Source organism: Gopherus evgoodei, unplaced genomic scaffold (genome assembly GCF_007399415.2).
Source record: "Gopherus evgoodei ecotype Sinaloan lineage unplaced genomic scaffold, rGopEvg1_v1.p scaffold_98_arrow_ctg1, whole genome shotgun sequence".
Classification (NCBI taxonomy): Eukaryota; Metazoa; Chordata; order Testudines; family Testudinidae; genus Gopherus; species Gopherus evgoodei.
This window is the reverse complement of record NW_022060119.1, coordinates 26647-47488: the sequence shown is the minus strand read 5'-3', so window position 1 is coordinate 47488 and position 20842 is coordinate 26647. Positions and strand designations below refer to the sequence as shown.

At 53.5% G+C, this 20842-nt stretch overlaps 1 protein-coding gene across 2 annotated transcripts; it reads right to left on the bottom strand.

The window, feature by feature from the left end:
* Positions 1–14387: 14387 nt before the first annotated feature.
* On the bottom strand, positions 14388–18623 carry FAM50A (family with sequence similarity 50 member A). Of its 2 annotated transcripts, XM_030548356.1 has the most exons (14): positions 18534–18623; positions 17968–18167; positions 17678–17762; positions 17301–17400; positions 16837–16982; positions 16509–16585; positions 16162–16228; positions 15839–15900; positions 15692–15768; positions 15466–15520; positions 14963–15011; positions 14782–14852; positions 14581–14691; positions 14388–14476 (listed from the first exon to the last, which is right to left on the bottom strand). In XM_030548356.1, exons 2-14 carry the CDS (start codon positions 18076–18078, stop codon positions 14468–14470), a joined length of 1020 nt encoding a protein of 339 aa, XP_030404216.1. In that variant the 5' UTR covers positions 18079–18167; positions 18534–18623; the 3' UTR covers positions 14388–14467. The 2 variants fall into 2 exon arrangements, with proteins under 2 accessions (XP_030404216.1, XP_030404217.1); XM_030548357.1 differs by lacking the exons at positions 14581–14691; positions 18534–18623 and having other exon boundaries at positions 17968–18273.
* Between the last annotated feature and the right edge of the window lie 2219 nt (positions 18624–20842).

The window sequence follows — 20842 nt, the reverse complement described above, 5'->3', positions numbered from 1 at the left end:
CCAGCACCCCCAGCCAGAGCCCTCACCCCCTTCTGCACCCCAAACCCAATTTCCTGAGCATTCATGGCCCACCGTACAATTTCTATACCCAGATGTGGCCCTCGGGCCAAAAAGTTTGCCCACCTTTTTACTAGGAACTCTTCTGGATGTATGTGTGGGTCAGTGCAGACCCCAGCTCATTGGGACCCCCCGCCCCCGATTTCAGCTACCGTAAGCCCGCTAATAATGAGCAGGTAATGGGGCTGTGGTCCCAGCTATCGTAATACTGCTAATTACTTGCATCCCGTAATGGAGCCTGGGTCCTGGCTACCATCACCCCGTAAGACTGGCCTCCACTGCTGTAATGTGGCCAAGAATGTGCAGGCCAGACCGGCCCCCATCTTGGTTGGGCGAGCGCAATAGGTGAGATGGGAAATATGGGGCAGATCGTTAACAGTGGACATGATTAGCCGCCGGCAGAGCAGAAATCTAGACTGGAGGTTCCCCTGGCAGGTCGGCTCCGGGAATCGGGGGGGCCGTTCTCCAGCTGATGTTACATTCACACTGGTCCTGTCTGTCCTTGGGCTCTAGGAATCTATAAAATAAATTGCCAATGTTAATGGGCAAGCAGGAAACCCTGATTTAAATCATTGATTCCTCTGGTGTCTCTCAGGTCCTGCTCGGTCACTTTCTGAATGAAAGTTTTCTTCGTGGTGGCCGATAACCCCCTGCAGCCCTTGCGCCATTGTGCCAGCTGGACGAAACGCTGGCTCTGGGCAATGATACAGTTCGATGGGTTTCTCCCCGTGCTTCATTTTCCGCCCTTTTCTGGTGTTAGAAAATGCTGAGCGATGCTTTTCTTGTTTCCTACCCGATGATTCCTTCTGGGGATTGTGTCCAGCTCCGTGTGGCTGGAAATTGAGTTCAGTGAGAACTGCACAGAAACAGCATTTAAATGTGTGGTTTGTTCTTCATCTACCCAGCACACTGAGAGTAGTTTTACTGAACAAAGTTTCTCAGTTTAAAGGCTGTTTCTCCTTAAAGCTAACCAATTTCTTCAACAAAGGCAGAATGGTTGGTGAGTGAATTGAGCCGGCTGCGTTTGGTCACCAGGCCCTTGGTAATGTTAGAAGTAGTACCTTCATCTTTTCACACCTCATTTTATTCATAGATTAGAAGAGGGAAGCCAGTTTTCCTGCTTTTTTACAGCTCTCCGTCTGCGTGTTCTGTTTGCCCAAGCCCATGACTGAACTGAACGAGCCGAAGAAAATGTCATCTCTGCAGGAGGCGAGCACTGTAGAAAGCTGGTTCAACCCTTCACTAGCTGCTGGTTCTGGGTGCTGAGCCGGGACTCCAGCCAGGGCAGTGAGTAGACGTTTGAGAAAAGGTGAGCAGTAAACGTGAGCCGCTTCACGTCCTCTTGTGCTAGAGGAAAGTTAGTGACTTCAGTGGAGGGCAGGGAGTTGAGGCCTGAACGTGGGTTGTCTCAACGTCAGACCAGGAATATATTTCATGTAACTGGTTACACTATGAGGGGGGGGGGCGGTTGTTCACCTCAGAGGAGTCTAAATGTTGGACTTGCGCATCTCAGGCACCTTGTGAACATAGCCCAAAATGTTCCAGGGGCCTCTGCGTGCAAAGGGAGGTGACCGAGAGCTCCTGGCCCCGAGAAGTGTCCCACAGGCCACTGTCGGATAGTGCTTGCTGTGCGCATTCAGGGATTGCCAGGCGCTGGGACACCCGCCCCCGGGAAGCTGCTTGTTGGGCTTTGCACGCAGCGGCCCTGAGGTTTGACTCTGCCAGGTTGGCTGGGAACTTGGGCCAGATTGTCATAAACAGATTGTTAAGGGTTAATGTCTCTCGTACCTGTAAAGGGTTACAAGCAGGGAACGGGACACCTGACCAGAAGACCAATCGGAAGACAAGATACTTTTAAATTTGGGCGGAGGGAAGCTTTTGTGTGTGTTCTTTGTCCGTTGTGTGTTCTTCTCTCGGAGGGTCTGAGAGAGACCAAACATTACTACAGGCTCTCTAAGTTTCTTGTACAAATAGTAAGTAAAAATAGGCGGTTTAGGCTTTTTGATTGTTTTACTCTATTTGCAATTGTGGATCTGGCTGGTTAACTTTTATATGTGTAGTTGCTGGGAATATTTTGATTTGTATTGGTACTGGGGGGAAAGTCTCTTTCTGGTGTCTGTAAGCTATAGGACCCTGTAATAGTTACATCTTGAAGTTACAGAGATAATTCTTTACTTTTTCCTTTCTTTTATTAAAAGGTTTCTTTTTAGAGAACCTGATTGATTTTTTTTTTCTTGTTTCCCTTGTTTTATTCCAGGGGATTGGGATAACTTACCAGGACAGGTGGGGGAGACGGGAGGGGGAGAGAAAGAATCTCTCTGTTTTCCTTGAATCTGTTTGCCTCTTTGTGGAAGGGAAGGGAGATGCTTCTCTGTATGGTGATTTAGAGGTTGGATCAGTGTCTCTCAGGATAGCCCAGGGAGGGAAATTCTGGGAGGGGGAAAGGTGGGGGAATGGTTTATTTCTCCTTGTTTTAAGAACCCAAGGGATCTGGGTTCTTGGGGTCCCCAGGGAAGGTTGGGGAGGTCAGAGTGCCCCAAAACACTATATTTTTGGGTGGTGGCAGTGCTATCAGATCTAAGCTGGTAATTAATCTTAGAGGATTCAGGTGCTAGTATCTCATTTTATGAACTCTTAAGGTACAGATCTGAGAAGGAATGCTATGACAAGAGTTCAGCTGAGAGGCAGGGAGAAGAGGGGGAGGGTTATGCCCCAGATCAGCCTGGTTCCCCCCAAAGTGGGTCTGGGCAAGGGGTGAACACGTGTGGCAGGCTGGGGCCTAACAGGGAGCGGTGTTTGGCAGCACTGCGGTAAGCCCGGCCCCTCAGGATCCCTGGCTGCTGCCATGTCCCTTTCCATAGCTCCTGATGCCAGCAGGGAGCAGCGTGATGACCCAGTGTGAGCCACGTGGCGCGGGCCAGGGACCTTCCCCAAACGAGCTCCTGGTCGGACGTGAGCTGGGCTCTCAGGAAAATGGCCAGGGATGGGAACCCTCCACAGCCTTGGGAACTCGCTCGTGGGGTTAGCTGCTGAATTCGTCCCATGTCAGCTCCCAGGACCGTGGGAGACCTGGATCCAGTGCTCACTGGGCTCTTTATCGATATTTGGTCCCCAGGCAGGTACCTGCAGATGGTGGTCGAGTCATCGCACCCCCAAACCGATGGAGCGGCCCCCTCCAGAGCCCTTTTTCTGACCCTTCAGTTCCTCCACAGCTCTTCTTGGAGCCTCTCCAACAGATCCCTGGCCTTGTGGAGCTGCGGGCACCAGAACCAGAGCCGGGACCCAGCAGCGTCTACGCCGGCACCGAACACCGAGGTAAAATAACCTCCTTGCTGCTACGAGAGAGCCCTCAGTTTGTGCAGGCCAGGGCGGTGGCGGCATTGCACTGGGAGCTCCTATTCCCACGGCCCCCAGATCTTTTCCAGAGCTGCCGTGTCCCAGGAGAGCTCCCAGCCTCAGAGCATGGCCCACGTGCTGCATCCCTAGTGTGTTAAATGCATCTCGCTGGCTTGCACCCAGCTGATTCAGGTTGCTCTGGGCCGGGGCCTGTCCTCTTGGTTATTTACCAGCACCCAGCACTTGGGTCATCCGTGATTGTTGTATGTTTTCTTCCAGCTCACTGATGAAAAAGCGAAACAGCCCCTGGCCAAGAAACAGCCCCATCAGCAGGACCCCAGTAGCCTCCGCCTGCTTGCTCCAGGCTGGTTTCCTGTTCTCAGCTACGTTCTGAGACCAAGCACTTAGTATATTTAATGTTGGACTGGGAGGCTTTACCTAACCAGGTCATCCCATTTACCCTTTTCAAACACTGGTACAATGTTCTTTCCTCCACACTTCTGGAACTTCCCCAGTTTTCAAGTTGTTGACGATCACCATTAATGGCCCAGTGAGTTCCTCAGCCAGCTCTTTTAAAACTCTTGGTTATGTGGACCTGCTGATTTTAAAAAGGTTTCTGAAGTTATAGAATGGAAAATGTTTCATTATATGCTACGGCTCCCTGTAGCGAGGGGGCCCCACTCCCCCGTGCTCCTGAGGGACATAGGCCAGAGAAGGGGCGCCCATGGGCGGAGGCCCCGCCGCCTGTCCCCGCCCCCCGGAAGTCAATGGGTGGGACAGGAAGTCCAAGGCCTGTCCCGCCTGTCCTCGCCCCCTCGAAAGTCAGGGGGCGGGACCGGAAGTACAAAAAGCCCGGCCCCAGGCTCACTTAGGAGGAGGCTGCCAGAGAAGGCAGACGCTAGTGTTGGTGTCGCTAAGCATAACCCTACGTAACTCGGGAGGGTGGAAGGCCACAAGGGTATGGAGCCTTCCTGGTTTTAGGCCTCAGCAGACAAGAGTCCCTCCATGTTTGAACTTTAATCAACCTAAAAGGCCAGGTGTAACAGCCGTTATCAGTTGCAACAGTTCTAACTGGTCTAAAGCAGAAATAATGAGGCCTGTGCACCTTTAGCAGAAGGACAAGATAACTTGCAGAAGGAAAACTTACTAACGAGCTGCCGTGGCCAAGATTACTCAATGCACCTGCGCTTACGTAACTGCTACAGGGGGAGGAAGGAGGAGGAGGGAGGGGGGAAGACAAAGAAATGTGTATGAGAAAAGAATGCTGCAGCCGGACAGAAGAGGGAGGGGAAACAGGGGATTGCTAGTCAGTGAGAAAAGTTCTCATGGATATAAAGGAACAGACTGCTTGTTTTAGGTGTGCTTGATCTGAGTCAATCTCCCTGCACCGCTTTGAGATCTCAAATAAACTTGGTTTGCTTCTCCACCCTGGTGTGTTTATTGGCGCGGCACACCAGGCGACGGACCCCCCCGCTGTTGCTTGGCCTCAGGCAGTTATCTGCCGGCAACAGTTCTTGGTGCCCAACGTGGGGCGTTGAGGCTAAAATTAGCCTTGCCTGGATCCCTTCTGGTGGTCGACGGATTGCGGCGACGACCGACGCCCAGCGCGCACCGGTGACTTCACCGGGGGCCTCGGCGGAGACGCAGTTCGACTGACCCCAGAGGGCACAACGGTGCAACGCGCTTGAGTAGTGGAGAAGCAGTTGAGGGCGACGGTGAGGAACCGGTCCCTTGGATAAGGTAGGAATAGTCCAGTGGTCTGGATTTTTGCCTGTTATGACCTGGGGACACCCAGTGTCACCCTAGGATATGGGGCAGGGACAGAGTACAGGCAGGGCACGGTGTACACCCTTAGAATGCATTCTAGCGAATTGGGAAGTGCTTGGATCAGATCCACTAACTAAAAGCAAACTAAAAAGTTCTGTATAGTAGACTGGCCTCAATATCAACTAGAGGACCAGAAAGGTGGCCACCGGAAGGATCACTTAATTATAACATGATCCTCCAATTACTCCTGTTTTGTCAGTAAATGGGTAGCTTCTGAAGCTGTTTGTATGGAGAGCTCTTGTAAAAATACCCCACTGTAGCTCCCGTTCTTCCCTCTGTCTGGCAGAGTGCAAGGATCCAAAAGCAGGTTAGGGATAGTGCAGGGACAAAGGAGGGACCTGTCTAGAAAAGGGAGACCCTATGTCCTAGTGCACTCTCTCCCTGTTGTAGCTAAAAAGCAAGATCAGATGCAGAATGGTACTGGGGGCCAGTGTGAGTGACTGTTACCGGAAGACGCCCAGAGTACCCTGTGAAGCAAAAGCTCGTGACCAGGACTACTCTAACGCAAGCCTGGTAACTAGTGGAGGTCCGACCCATGGTGGGCTGACTTGGCCTGGCATCGTCCGGTGAGGAAGCTGCCTGGGTCTAGGAGTGTGTGTACCCATCTTCCCTTCCCCTTTCCTTTCCGTGTGGGCTACTGACAGTCTGATCATCTCACTGGATGCAATCAGAGTAAGCGGCGCCGTCTCCCAGAGACTAGCCGACGCTCTTTGCTGAAGGGAGGTGTAGGAGGGTCGTGGCCATCCTCGTTAGCCTCTCCTGTGTGAGTACCCTGTAGGGAAAAATCCTTAGTTTATGAGCCGCTAGCGCGGACAGGGCACCCTCCCTGTGTGTGTAAGTGGAAAATGGGTGGGAGGGGCAGTCTAAACATTCCACCTCACCCCCTACGGTACCCCAGCATATTACATGTATGTACATTATGGTTCAACAACCTGCAGGTATTTAGAGAAATGGAATATTTACATGCATGAAAATCCATCTAAACAATGCCCACTAGAGGGTACTTCAATCTAGATAAGATCATACATCTAAGAGGAGTGTTTAATCACCAAAAAGCCCTGACACAGGGTGAGCAAATTTGTCTATTGAGGAAAGGAACGGGTTAATTTAAAAATCATCTTGGCCCAGGGATGGAAGGGGGGGATTGCTCTGCGTTCAAGGTCAAGAATCAAAGCAGACTATGCTAAGTACAAAGAAGAACTGCTTTCGGCCCCAGCTGGCTGTGAAGGAAAAAATATAGACAGAGGCGAACCAAAGGCAATACAAGTTACAGAACTAAGATTACATTTGCAAAGCTTAACTGTCCAGTAAGATCCAACAGTGTGCCTTTGTGACCCCGGAGCCGGTGTGGCTTGGTGACACTGAAGAAGCCACAGGCAGCTGACCTGGACTGGAATCTCTGAAAGAGACGCTGCAGAAGATTCCAGGGTGCAAGAGAACAGCCCTCCAAAGAGCGGAAGCATATTAGAAATTCTGGACAAGCTGTATACAGGATACTCTCCAGTCCACCTCTCCCCCCCTTCTCTGAACATTATACACAGAAGTGGCCAGTCTGGACGTACGTGTGTGGGTATGAAAGGGGCTTGGGGCATTAATGTTTTCCTGAGTGATGAGGGAGCATTCCCAGCACTCTCCGTTGTTGTTTTATTATTTTATTAATGGAGCTTTAAAAATTCAGTTATATGGTGTGTTTTCTTTATCTTCCCCCAACGATCCTGTAGTGTCAGCCTGATCATCTGACACGAGGGATAGATTGGTAACAGAAATTTGTCACAGTTTGATGAATAATTAAGAAGGGGGGAGCCCTGCAGAATTTACACCATCTATTTGTTTTACCCTTGTTATTTTGTGTTTGCTTTGCTTGGTACTGTTGGTGTTATATGTTGAGAACTGCATGAGTAAAAGTGAGTCCTAATAGGATAAGAAAACGCTATCTGGTTCTGGTTCTGTTCTGTTTAACCGGTTACTGTTGTTTTTCTGCTTTGTTCATTTAGGCGTTAGGAGTGTGGGCGGAACTGAACCTCTCGTTCGTAATTCCTCGGAGTGGAAGCCATGCGTGCGAGGAAGTTCTGAGGTTGAATTGAGATCCTTCTGTCCCGTCCCCTGTAGCGGCCAGTGTATAGAAGTGGGAAAGTCTGGCTTAGACTGTAATTCCCTCTGCTCTCTGTGTAATTCTCTTTTCTGTTTAAGTGTCAAACAGATGAATGAGTCTCTGGGTAAACCCTCTAAGAATAGTCCTTTAAATTATATGTTAAGTAAATGGCCTTTGCCCAATGGGCCATGTATTTTTGTCCAGGTGGCAAGCCTCATGAAGGAGGACTCAGGTAGTCTTGTGAGTAAGAATGTTTAAGGGAAGAGACCAGGAGGGGTTGGGGGCTAGATGAGAAGCCCACCCTCCTAGCTAAACTGGTAGTGGAACAAGGTGGTGCCCATGGAAGGGACGGTTCAGCAAGAAAAGCAGGATCGGGCCCAGGCAGGCAGGCAACAGAGAGAGAGAGAGAGATTGGAAAGCAGGTTGGAAAACTTTAAGGGTGTAGTGGAAGGAAGGAGTCAGTAAGTGTAAGCATGGAGATTTCAAATACCCAGGACTTACTTGGAATGGTGATTTGAGTTGATAAAAGTGGCTGTTGGGAGACAAGCAAGTGATTTAAGGGAGAGTGAGAAGTTAACTCTGTAGTTGCTGAACGAAACAGCAGTTGAACTTTGTAAAAATGCTAAAGAAAAAAAAGTTTTGGTGTCTGTGAAATGTTTGTAAATAAATTCAGGCAAAGAAGTTATTGGATTGCAATCATTTGGTGTGGCTATGAACAATTTAGTTGAATTAGCTGAAGAATGTATACAGTGTTATGTAATTGAAAACCTGGGCTGCCTATGAAACAAATACAAGAAAATATGGGGTAATTCCTCTGTTTTGCCTGAAGCCAACAAGAGTATTTGTATATTTCAAGCGATGATTGTCTGCCCAGAAGGGGTGGGTAGACCTCTCTTTTTTTTTGTCTTTCAGATAATCAGAGAAAACTGATGCCAGCTGAACAGCATTCAACGTACCATGCATTTACTGGCACAATAGGAATCATGTTTTGTGTTCTATGTTCTGTCCTGTGGTGTTTGTCTTGTGGCTGGAATTTTTGTGTTTAATATTTTTATAAAATAGTCTAGTTTAAAATCAAACAAAAAGGTTACATTAAAATGCAGATATTTGTTTTGTTCAACTTGAAATACAAAGTGTTTAGATAAATCAGGAGAATGCAATATACTAAAGTCTAATGCATTTCCTTAAGTAAGGAAAATAAACTTTATTGGTCAAACTGTTAATTGCAAAATTGTTGTTAAAATTTGCATACCAACAGTCTTTGAAAGCAAAGACATGAAAAGTTAACCCCCTCCCCATATTGTACATGGGATCCTTCTGGCTACCTCAGATTTCTAGCCAGAGGGCTGGGGATGGTGGAAGGCTATTGGACCAGAGGTTGTATTGAGTGAACTCCTCAAAGTGGGTGTGCTTGTCCTGGCTTGTTGCTCCAAAGCTCTGTAATAAGGTTATTTTAGTAAAAGGGTGTGTGTGGCATATATTAAATAATAAGACTAATGTACTGTATAATGACAATGTTTATGTCTTCATTGTTGGGAAGAAGGTGTATAAGTAAAATGTGAAAGTTTCCTTTGCAGGTTAAAAGAAGCCAAGAAGGAAAGAAGAACAAAGAACAGAATGAATTAACTGAAAAAAATAAAATAAAATAAAATAGCAAGCTCAGGCTATAGATAAGACACTGACTCCGTTCAAGAACACTGCTCACAGTTAAGACTTGGCTAATAACCAGGAAAAGGAGGGCTTGAATTTGTCCACGCAGCTATGAGATTTGCAAAACACTGCCAGGCACTAATGAAATGTGTTAAGTTTCTTTTCTCACAGGTAAAGAAGGGCTACCCAAAGACCCTAGCAGCCCTGCCACTCCTTGGAACCAGGAGACGGGATTGATGTAAAGGTCCACCGACAAAAGACTGCCTTGGCTCCATGCTGGAAAGGCCCTTAAGTCCTGATGACTACCAACACCGCCGTGAAGTGCCAAAGACTGACTGCTTGGACCCAAGATTCTCACTGCAAAAAGACCCCTCCACCTCGGGAGAATTCTCCTACTGATGATTAGCCTATTTCACCTTCTAGCTCCACTGTGCCTTCTGGACAGTAGGGAAAAAAGTACAACGTGAAGTGCTAGTAACCTCTCCCTTATCCACTGACAGATCTATTGTGCCTTTGAATTTTTCTAGAAGAATCAAAACCATTACAGGGTGATGTGCTAGTAACCTCTCCCCATGGGATGCTGCACCACGACTGTTTTGGGAAAGAAAAAGGAACACTCGCTCCACTGAAATTGCCAAAGTCCAGGAATTCCTGACTAGAAAGGACATTAAGAACTGACCCTGGTGAAGAAACAAAGAATTATACACTGGTGGGAGGACATTTGTGGGACCCATGTTTGGGAATGTGGTATTTAATTGGATTTTGGGTTTATTCTACAGGCTGCGCCCTGTGTTTTGGATAAATCCTTCAGCATATATATCTCTCTCTAATTGGATTTTAAATAACAAGTACCCAAAGAGTTTGTTCTGCTACTAAAAATTTTACCCATATTGAAACCATTCCAGTGACTAATAATGTATGCTATTAATAGAAATGCCTTTTGACAGTACCTGAGAATAGTTAAATAACAGGTGTATTATAGTACTACACCAAGAAAAGATGGTATTAAATATAACTGAGGCTGGGAAGGCATTGCAGTGGAATCTAGTACCAAACTTGGCCCACTGCCCTTACAGACGCATCAGGAATACCATCTGATCTGTGATCATGGAGACATACTTGGACACTTCCTGGGTGGAAGTGTGGCTTCCCAGGGCTGGGTGTGTGCCCTTATAGGGGATGAATGCTGTACTTATGTCCCAGAAAGCGCACAGGATATTAACAAGCACATCCTGTCAGCCAAACAGGCTTTTGAACAGTGGAAGGCCCAGGAAAGGAAACCTACTATTTCTGATTCCCTCTGGGGCTGGTTACTCAACCTGGGAGAACTAGGGGAAGGTATTGTTCACCTCCTGCTCACTGGTGTGGTGTTGTTTATCGTTACTCTTCTCTTGCTTGCTTGCTGTAAAGCACTCCAGCTCCCTAGAGCTTAATCACATGTTATCCTTTAAATGTGAGAACACTCAGCCAAAAGTTTGTTGAGTATTCTCAAAGGAGGGAGTTGTTGGTGTCGCTAAGCATAACCCTACGTAACTCAGGAGGGTGGAAGGCCACAAGAGTATGGAGCCTTCCTGGTTTTAGGCCTCAGCAGACAAGAGTCCCTCCATGCTTGAACTTTAATCAACCTAAAAGGCCAGGTGTAACAGCTGTTATCAGTTGCAACAGTTCTAACTGGTCTAAAGCAGAAATAATGAGGCCTGTGCACCTTTAGCAGAAGGACAAGATAACTTGCAGAAGGAAAACTTACTAACGAGCTGCCGTGGCCAAGATTACTCAATGCACCTGCGCTTACGTAATTGCTACAGGGGGAGGAAGGAGGAGGAGGGAGGGGGAAGACAAAGAAGTGTGGAGAGAAAAGAATGCTGCAGCCGGACAGAAGAGGGAGGGGAAACAGGGGATCGCTAGTCAGTGAGAAAAGTTCTCATGGATATAAAGGAACAGACTGCTTGTTTTAGGTGTGCTTGATCCGAGTCAATCTCCCTGCACCGCTTTGAGATCTCAAATAAACTTGGTTTGCTTCTCCACCCTGGTGTGTTTATTGGCGCGGCACACCAGGCGACGGACCCCCCCACTGTTGCTTGGCCTCAGGCAGTTATCTGCCGGCAACACTAGGGCCTGAGCTCCTGCCGGGCCCAGCCTACTGCGTGTCCGGTACCCGGAGGGGTACTGGCCTGACCTCCCCTGGCGCCAGTGCTCGGCCTGTGGAGGAGCTGTCTGGACCTCCCGACGCCCGGTACCCCGAGGAGTGGACCGGACCTCCCAACGCCAGACATCCTGAGGAACCCATGCTCTGGGACCCCCCAGACTACGCTGGCAGAGGGCAGGTACCCAGTGAGGGGGAGGTTGGAAGTGGCCTGGGGGCAGCTGACCCCAATCAGGCTGCAGGCTCACCTGAGCCAATGGCAGTGTGTTTCGGTCAGGATCCCCCACTGACCACTAGCGGTGTTGACCGCTACTGGGGCCCCGGGCTGGAACGTAGTGGAGTGGTAGGGCCTGCGTTCCCCCTGCCACCCCTTCAAGGGTGGCAGCCTCCTCCTCCTCCTCCCCTGACCGGTGGAAGCTATGTACTGTTCCCCTGTCGCTCAGCCCCTGCTGAAAGGCCTGAGCGTAGACTGTGTGTGTTGCCCCGCCCTGCCTAAGGGCTTGGGCCACTTGCTAACTGTTGTGGGTTCACTCCGCCTCGCAGGAAGGGACGGGCCCCGAATCGATGGAGTGAAGTGGGCCGGCATGGCTCCCCTCTGCCCTCAAGGAGGGTTGTGCCCCGGCGCCGCTCGACTACACTACCTCATGTATTTTTCTTAAACAGGACAGAAATATTAATTGGACACTTCTGCCATTTCTGCATCATTGACATCTCTGCTACCATAGAGTTCTCCTGGTCTCCTTTACTTCCCTCATCAATTTTCTACATTTCCTAGTTCCTAATTATACTGTCATCTCCCCTTTATTCCATTAGTTATGTATATATATTTTTCCTCCTCTTGCTGCAAATCTCTGATCAGATCTGTAACCTCCAGCACCAGCCAGGGACAATTCCATTGCTTAATGGGCCAGGACTGAGGCCCTAAACCAGCCCCTCTTGCATGTTTCTGATCCATGCGCCTGAGTGGCAGATGAAGCTGGGGAGGTGATGGGGGAGTTTTCCATCCTTTAGCTTGAAATGCACAAGCTTTTTTACCAACCCCGCCGCCACCACTGCCTGCCTCCCCCGGACAATAGTGTGTTGGGTGATGGGGGGGACACGCACAGTTCACTGCCCCTGTCTCCCCCCCCTCCCTTGGTCTCATGCTGGCTTCAGTGGACTCTAAGGGCAGTGCTGGCGGGGGGGGGGGGGGGTTGTTCTTGACACCCCCCCCCCCCACGAATTACGCTGCTGCAGAGACAAACGAGGGGCGGGGCCAGACCTGCCCCCTCCATCAGAGTGAAGCTACCTCAGCCCCGCCCCCCCTTGCCACCTGGAGGGGGGGCCTGTGCGCCAGGCTGCCCGAGCCGCGCATGCGCAGTGGGGAGCAGCGCGGGGCTCTCCCATTGGCCGGCGCTGGGTGGGCGTGGCCGGGAGGCGGCCAATGGCGCGGCGCGGCTGGGGGATAAAGCCGAGGGCGGCCCCCGCGCGGGGAGCGGCGGCGGCTGCTGCCTCCGGAGCAGGGAGGAGGGGGCGGGGCTGCCGGGGGGCCCAGGCGTCCGGGGCCGGAGTCCGGCGGGGCCGCTTCGCTGCCGCCTCTCGGGGGAAGCGGGGGGGGGGGGATTGCAATGGGGGCGGCGCCCAGGAATGGGGGGGGAGATTAGCAATGGGCGGGGGCGGGCGGGCTGGGGCAGCGCGGTGTTGGGGGAATTGCAGTGGGGGGCGCCCAGGAATGGGGGGGGATTGCAAGGGGGGGCGGGCGGGCTGGGGCAGCGCGGTGTTGGGGGATTGCAAGGGGGGGGGCAGCAGCAGTACTGTGGGGGCTGCCATTTAGGGAAGCTGGATTTTGGTGCTCTGCTCTGTTCAGTGGTGATAAACCGCCACACCAGGGCAGAGCTGTCATAAATAGCTCCCTAAGGGTTAATGTCTCTTTCACCTGAAGCACCTGACCAATCAGGAAACCAGGTGGAGGGAATTTTGTGTCTGAGGGCTTTGTTGTCTGTCTGCCTGCTTTCTCTGAGCTTTGGAGAAGTAGTTTCTGCTTTCTAATCTTCTGTTTTATATGGTTTCTTTTCTTTGGTATTTGCATTAATATAAGTGCTGGAGTGCTTTGATTTGTATTCTTTTCAAATAAGGCTGTTTATTCATATTTCTTTTAAGCAATTGACCCTGTATGGGTCACCTTAATACAGAGAGACCATTTGTATGTATTTTTCTTTTTTTTAATATATAAAGTTTTCTTTACTGGGAAATTTCAGGGAAATTGAGTCTGTACTCACCAGGGAATTGGTGGGAGGAAAAAAATCAGGGGGAGATCTGTGTTGGATTTGCTAGCACTGATTTTGCATTCCCTTTGGGTGAAGAGGAAAGTGCTTTTGTTTCCAGGACTGGGAACAGAGAGGGGGAGTCACTCTGTTTGGATTCACAGAGCTTGTGTCTGTGTATCCCTCCAGGAGCACCTGGAGAGGAAAAAGAATTATTTCCCTTTGTTGTGAGACTCAAGGGATTTGGGTCTTGGGGGTCCCCAGAGAAGGTTTTTCAGGGGGACCAGAGTGCTCCAAAACACTCTAATTTTTTGGGTGGTGGCAGCAAATACCAGCTTGGGACTAGAGAAATCCAGAAGCCAGTAGGAATATTTTTCCCCCCCCCCCCCTCCTCTTAAAAGGGAACCAGAGAGAATTTTTTTTTCTGCTCTCTCTGGCAAGTTTCTGGCTTGCTATATTCTCCACATCACTCATGATTTTGTTGCCCCATCACTTAGATCTCAATCATCAGAGGGAAGCTTGGGTTTGAGTTCTTTGGTCTCATCTGAGAGGAGACCACACATTACTACAGGCTCACTCTAATATGTGTAGTTGGCTGGGAATATTTTGATTTGTATTGGTACTGGGGGGGGAACCCTGTAATAGTTACATCTTAAAGTTACAGAGATAATTCTTTTTTGTTTTTAATTAAAGGAAAAAGTAAACAGAAACCTGATTCCCTTACCAAAAAAGGGGGGGGGGGGAGAGGAGAGAGAGATAGGGGAAATAAAATCTCTGTTTGCCTCTTTGTGGAAGAGAAGGGAAATGCTTTGTTTTAAGAACCCAAAATTCTCTGCTAGCTGGTTTTTTTCTTGCTCTGTCTAGCTGTGCATAGGGAGGGCTGTTAAGATTTAATGACAGTTGTTTGTTAAACAGCCAAAGAAACAAATCAGAAATGCAAAACCAAAAAAAAGAGGAAGCCTTTAGTAGAATTAAATTATGAAGCTGATAGGAAATGGGCTCAAACATTCCCCCCAACACAAGACAATCACAGACAGGGTGAGCAGAAGAGAGTTTATTTCACCAGCAGGCTGAGAGATTTGATGACCATCAGGTGCTTCACAGGCAGGAATCCATCTGTCATCGGATCTGGGAAGACAGAGAGAGAATTATGAGGGGGGCAGGCAGCACTGCTGGAGCCTCCTCCCATCTTCACCAGGCACTAACCCATACTCAGCAGTTCCCCCACTCACTGTGTACTTGTCCCACTTCTTCTCAGGGTCATAGGGCTCCCAGCGGCTGGCCGGGAAGATGTGCTTGTTCTTCTCATACCAGCTGCGCAGGACAACCTTCCCAGCATGGGACTGGGGGGAGAGAGAGAGCTCAGTGGGGCCAGCCCTCCCCTACAGCACTGAGGACACAGGGCCTGTTCCCTCTCAGGGACACACACTCACCTCATCCTTCTCCACTGTGGCATCACTCAGGAGTCTCACGTCCTCATGAACATCAAAGTTGAAGAGTGGCCCTGGGGAGTTGGGGGGGAGGTTAGTTCTGTTCTGTCATAGGGCCAAATGTGACTAGACCCGCCCCGCCAGGAGTGAGATTGGAGGCCATGGGGGAGGGGGTGTCACTCACCACTTTTGCCTCTTGCTTTAGTCACAATGAAGTCGTAGAAGCTGTGATGCTGGCAGAGGGGGAGGGGGAAAAATTAAAATTCCACATCCCTTGCATGTTTGCTCTGACTACTCTGTGTGTGCCTCAGTTTCCCCAAGTGTTGCGTGACACTGATGGACCGGCTGTGCCAGCGGACACTCTGCAACCTGGCCCCTGCAAGGGGGCGGGAAATGTCAGTCTCCTGGTTTGGGGCTCAGAAGGGGGAGCCCTGGACTGGGAGGGGAACAGGCTCCCCGGGATCCCCCCTTTTTTAACCCCCCACCCACTGCAGGGAGCTGACCATGCCAAGGATGGACCCGGGAAGCACCAGAGCTGAGCAGGCTTCATTGACCTGGGAAAGAGACTGACCCTCGGTGTCATGGCCACTGCACAGCTCCTGGGACGGGGAGTGGGGGATGCTGGGATAGTGGGGTGGGGGGCGGGACATGAGCAGAGGATGCTGGGAGCCCATGCCAGCCACTTACATGGGGGATGATCAGATCCTCCTTGATGTACATGAGCTGCTCCACCCCGGCTGACCTGGGGGGGGCAGGGGACAGTTGTTAGAATGGGGGGGAGAGAAAGAGAAAGAGAAAGCCAAAGCCAAAGCCAAAGCCCCCGCCCCCAGCTCCTTTGCCACATCCCTGCCCCCAAACGCCAGCCTCAACCCATTTCCCCAGTATGCACCCCTGGCCCTGACCCCGGCCCCACCTGAGCTCACTGAAGTCCTTCCGCAGGATCTCGAGGGCTTTCTGCAGGAACTGCTGCATGGTGTTCCCCTTCTTCATCTGGGGAGAGGGAACCATCAGGCTGGGCCGTTGCTCCCCCCCCCCCCCCCACACACACTCACTCACTCACCTTGACCGTGCGCCGGTGGCCAGAGCCATCCCAGTAGCTGAAGGTGATTTCAATCTCCTCACCTGGCAGGGAGGGGAGGCAGACATGGGTCAATGGGGGAAGGGGACAGCCTCCCCACCTGCCCCGAACACCCCCCCAGATCCTGTCCAACCCCTTTGGCTACAACCTCCCTCCCCAATACCCCCTGACAGCTGGAATCCTCCCCCGTCCGCCCCTCGAACCCACTAATGGCTCCAACTCCCATCCCATCTCCCCACCAGGCCCAGCCGCTGGCACCCCCCCCCCCCAGGACCCAGTGGCAGGCAGTTCCCCAGGCCACGTACTCTTGATCTTCTCCTGCTTGGCTTCCCACTCCTGGCGCAGCTCCTCACGCAGGCGGTTCTCCTCCTCCTGTGTGTGTGGGGGGGAACATCACACACACACGCACAGCTGAGTCGGGGAGGGCCTGACTCCCGGGTTACCTGGGGTCCCAGCTTGGGGGGAGGGCCCTTCCTTGCAATCCCGGCTGCGGGAGGGGAGGGCAGGACGGTTGAGATCAGTCTATGATGTTCACCTCATGGTCCCAGCTGGGGGCAGGGAGGGGGCCGTACCTCGCAGTCTGAGAGGGGGCGGGGCGGGGCAGGGCAGTACCCCATGATCCTGGCTGGGGGGGAGGGAAGGGGGCGTGTACCTCGCGGTCCCGATCCGGCAGGAAGCTGGTGTCCACATCTGGATTCTTCCCCAGTTTGCGCTTCTTGGGGGGCAGCTCTGTGGGAAGAATGGGAATGAGACACAGCCTCCATCCAGTCCCCACATGGACCCACTCCCAGGCTTCCCCAGCCCCACACTGCCCCTACTATTGACTGGCCCCTGCCCAAGGGCACCCCTGCCCCCCAGCTCCCTCACAGGCAACATCCCCGCCCCGATACACATCCCACCACCAGCCTGGCCCCACAGCTCCCCCTACAGCCCAGCCTCCCCACTCCACCCTGGGCTCCTCCGCCAGCTCCCCCACTCACCCTCTTTCTCCAGCTCCGGCTCTTCCTCCTCCAGCTGCTCTTCATCCTCCTCCTCATCCTCCTCCTCGTCCAAGGTGAAGGACAGGCTGGAGATCTTCCGTTTCTGCTCCTGCTTCCGCTCCCGCTCCCGCAGCCGCTCCAGCTTCCTGTGGAGGGCAGGCCCCACCGGGGGGTCACACTCAGCAGGGTGGTGGGATAGCACCCAGTGTCTGTGTGTGTGGGGGGATCAGCATCCAATGACAGGGGTCAGTGCCCCACACACAGAGGGTTCAGCCCCCCCCCCAACAGGGCCCCCAGACATGGGGACCCCACCTTGGAGAGAGGAGCAGAAGCCTGAGGAGCCACGCCCCCAGGAAATACCCCCTAAAAAGGGCCCCCTCCATCTAAGAAGACACACGATACCCCCTGCAGATCCCCTCCCCAGGGGAGCCCGGCAGTCAGAGACACCCCCAAACCCCACTCACAGCTGCAGCTCCTTGGACTGCTCCTTCTTGGCCAGCTGCTTCTCCCGCTCCTTCACCAGCGCCTCCTGCTTGGCCTTCATGTCATTCAGGGTCACCAGACCTGGGGAAGAGGGGTGTGTCAGGACGCCTGGGTTCTCTCCCAGCACCGGAAAGGGAGCAGGAACTAGTGGCTGGAGCAAGAGGCGCTGGGAGCCAGGAGTTCTGGGTTCTCTCCCAGCTCTGGGAGGGGAGTGGGGGCTGGTGGGTTAGAGCAGGGGGGCTGGGAGCCCGGACTCCTGGGTTCTCCCCCAGCTCTGGGAGGAGAGGGAGGATCTAGGTTTTTTTTTGAGGGCGGGGGGAGAGGAGCCCAGACTCCTGGGCCCCCTGCCCACACTCACCCACAGTGCTGGATTTCAGTTCTGCTTCCACTGCGTCGTAATGAGCTGAGAACTTCTTATCGATGTTCGACTTCATGATGTTCTCCTGCCGGGGGACTTGGGCGTGAGGGGCTGCTCTGCCCAACATGTCCTGCCTCCTCCCCCCAGGATTCTGCATTTCCCCCGTCCTGCCCCCAGCTGCAGCCCCCCAGAGGATCTGTCCCCCCCTCCAGAGGTCCCCATTCCTCCTCCTCAGCACTGCCCCAGTAGCTCTGCATGCTGCCGCCCCCAGCGACCCCCGAGACCCCCACCTCCGCGATGCGCTGCCTCATCTGCTCCATGTGCTCCCGCTGCCGCTCCCGCTTCTTCATCAGCTGCAGGGCCCGACCGGCCTCGCTGGCCGCCCCCTTGTACTGCGCCATGGTCGGGGGCTGGGGGGGACCACGGACTGGGAGGCGCCCGGCGGGACCCTAGGAAGGGTCAGTGGAGGGGCCCTCTGCCTGGCTGGGCCCTGGATATGGGGAGCAAGGCAGGGGGGTCACTGGGGGTCCCAGGCGCTGGGGGACGTCCCGGGGGGTGGAGCTGGGGGGCAGAGCTGCGGGGGGTCCTGGGAGCAGAGTTCAGGGGGGTCCTGGGGGGGAGCTGGGGGGTCCCAGGCGGAGAAATGGGGGCGTCCCGGGGGGTGGAACTGGGGGGGGTCCCAGGAGCTGGGGGGGCAGCGGAGCTGAGGGGTCCGGGGGTCCCGGGTGCTGGGGGGCGTCCCGGGGGGTGGAACTGGGGAGGGTCCCGGGGTTCCAGGAGCTGGGGGGGGTGGGGGCCAGGGGGCAGCGCAGCTGGGGGGTCACGTCGGGGGTCCCGGCGACGTTCGCAGTCGAACCCGCAGACGCTCCGCAGCAACCAGCTGCCGTGACGTCATCCACACGCGCCGTCCGCCGAGTGACGCGGCGCAGCCGCAGCCTCGCCCCGCCCCGTTATGCAAATGAATGCGTGCGGGGCCGGAGCGCGCCGCAGAGGCTGCCGGGAGCGAGCGGTCACCGCAAGGCGGGGGCGGGGCTCCGCCAGGCTCCGCCCCTTTCAGACCGAAAATCAGGGCTGGAAGAGCTGGAGGGGGGTCACTACCCTCACCCAGCCCCCCCCCCCGTGAGCGAGCCTAGAACCCCTCCCCAGGAGCCAGCCCAGCCCCTCCCTGAGTCTAGAACCGTCCCCCCCCCCCCGAGCCACCCTAGAACCCCCCCAGGAGCCAGCTTAGACCCCCCCCTTGTGAGCCAGCCCAGACCCTCCCTGAGTGAGTCTAGAACCCCCCCCCCGAGCCACCCTAGAACCCCCCCAGGAGCCAGCTTAGACCCCCCCCCCCTTGTGAGCCAGCCCAGACCCTCCCCCACTGCAACTTGAGACCATTGTTCCTTGTTCTGCCATCTGCCACCACTGAGAACAGCCGAGCTCCAGCCTCTTTGGAACCCCCTTCAGGTAGCTGAAAGCAGCTATCAAATCCCCCCTCGTTCTTCTCTTCTGCAGACTAAAAAATCCCAGTTCCCTCAGCCTCTCCTCTAAGTCATGTGCTCCAGCCCCCTGATCATGTTTGTTGCCCTCCGCTGGACTCTTTCCAATTTCTCCACGTCCTTCTTGTAGTGTGGGGCCCAAAACTGGACACGGTACTCCAGATGAGGCCTCACCAATGTCGAATCATGGGGAATGATCACGTCCCTCGATCTGCTGGCAATGCCCCTACTTATACAGCCCAAAATGCCTAAGCCTTCTTGGCAACAAGGGCCCACTGCTGACTCATATCCAGCTTCTTGTCCACTGTAACCCCCAGGTCCTTTTCTGCAGAACTGCCGCCTAGCCACTCGGTCCCCAGCCTGTAGCGGTGCAGGGGATTCTTCCGTCCTAAGTGCAGGACTCTGCACTTGTCCTTGTTGAACCTCGTCAGATTTCTTTTGGCCCAGTCCTCTAATTTGTCTAGGTCCCTCTAGACCCTATCCCTACCCTCCAGCGTATCTACCTCTCCCCCCAGCTTAGTGTCATCCGTGAACTTGCTGAGGGTGCAGCCCACACCATCCTCCAGATCATTAATGAAGATATTGAACAAAACCGGCCCCAGGACCGACCCTTGGGGCACTCCCCTTGATACCGGCTGCCAACTGGACATGGAGCCGTTGATCACTGCCCGCTGAGTCCGATAATCTAGCCAGCTTTCTATCCACCTTATAGTCCATTCATCCAGCCCAGATTTCTTTAACTTGCCGGCAACACTGTGGGAGACCGTATCAAAAGCTTTGCTAAAGTCAAGGAATAACACATCCACTGTTATCCTCTCATTCACAGAGCCAGTTATCTCCTCATAGAAGGCAGTTAGGTTAGTCAAGCACTTGCCCTTGGTGAATCCATGCTGATTATTCCTGATCACTTTCCTCTAAGTGCTTCAGAATGGATTGAAGTGCCCCTGCCGCCCCAGCAACCTGGCGGGGAGTAATGGGGCTGTGGGTCCTGCCCCCCCTCCAGTTGCTCTCCCGTGGGTTACTGTCCACCCCGTGGCAGATATCAGCCCCCCGCCATGTGCCAGCATCCCCCCCGATGCCAGGTATCAGCCATTCTCCCCATGTGCTAAGCCCCTCCGACCCAGATACACCCCCCCCTCACGTGCCAGGTACCCCCCCATGTGCCACATCACCCCCCTGACCCAGGTACCCCCCATGTGCCAGCATAACCCCCCCAACCCAGATACATCCCCCCATGTGCCAGCATCACCCCCCCAACCCAGATACACCCCCCCTATGTGCCAGCATCACTCTCCCAACCCAGATACACCCCCCCCGACGTGCCAGGTATCAGCCATTCCCCTCATGTGCCAGCATCACCCCCCAACCCAGATACACCCCCCCCCACGTGCCAGGTATCAGCCATTCCCCCTATGTGCCAGCATCACTCTCCCAACCCAGATACACCCCCCCCCCCCACGTGCCAGGTATCAGCCATTCCCCCCATGTGCCAGCATTACCCCCCCAACCCAGATACACCCCCCCACGTGCCAGGTATCAGCCATTCCCCCCATGTGCCAGCATCACCCCCCCAACCCAGATACACCCCCCCCATGTGCCAGGTATCAGCCATTCCCCCCATGTGCCAGCATCACCCCCCCAACCCAGATACCCCCCCCCACATGCCAGGTATCAGCCATTCTCCCCT

Coding starts and splice junctions, on each gene's coding strand:
- FAM50A (XM_030548356.1), bottom strand. CDS start 18,078: ATGGCGCAGTACAAGGGGGCGGCCAGCGAGGCCGGTCGGGCCCTGCAG. Junction 15,901..16,161: donor CAAGCAGGAGAAGATCAAGA/GTACGTGGCCTG, acceptor CCTCCCTGCCAG/GTGAGGAGATTGAAATCACC. Junction 15,012..15,465: donor AGGATCTGATCATCCCCCAT/GTAAGTGGCTGG, acceptor CCCCTCTGCCAG/CATCACAGCTTCTACGACTT.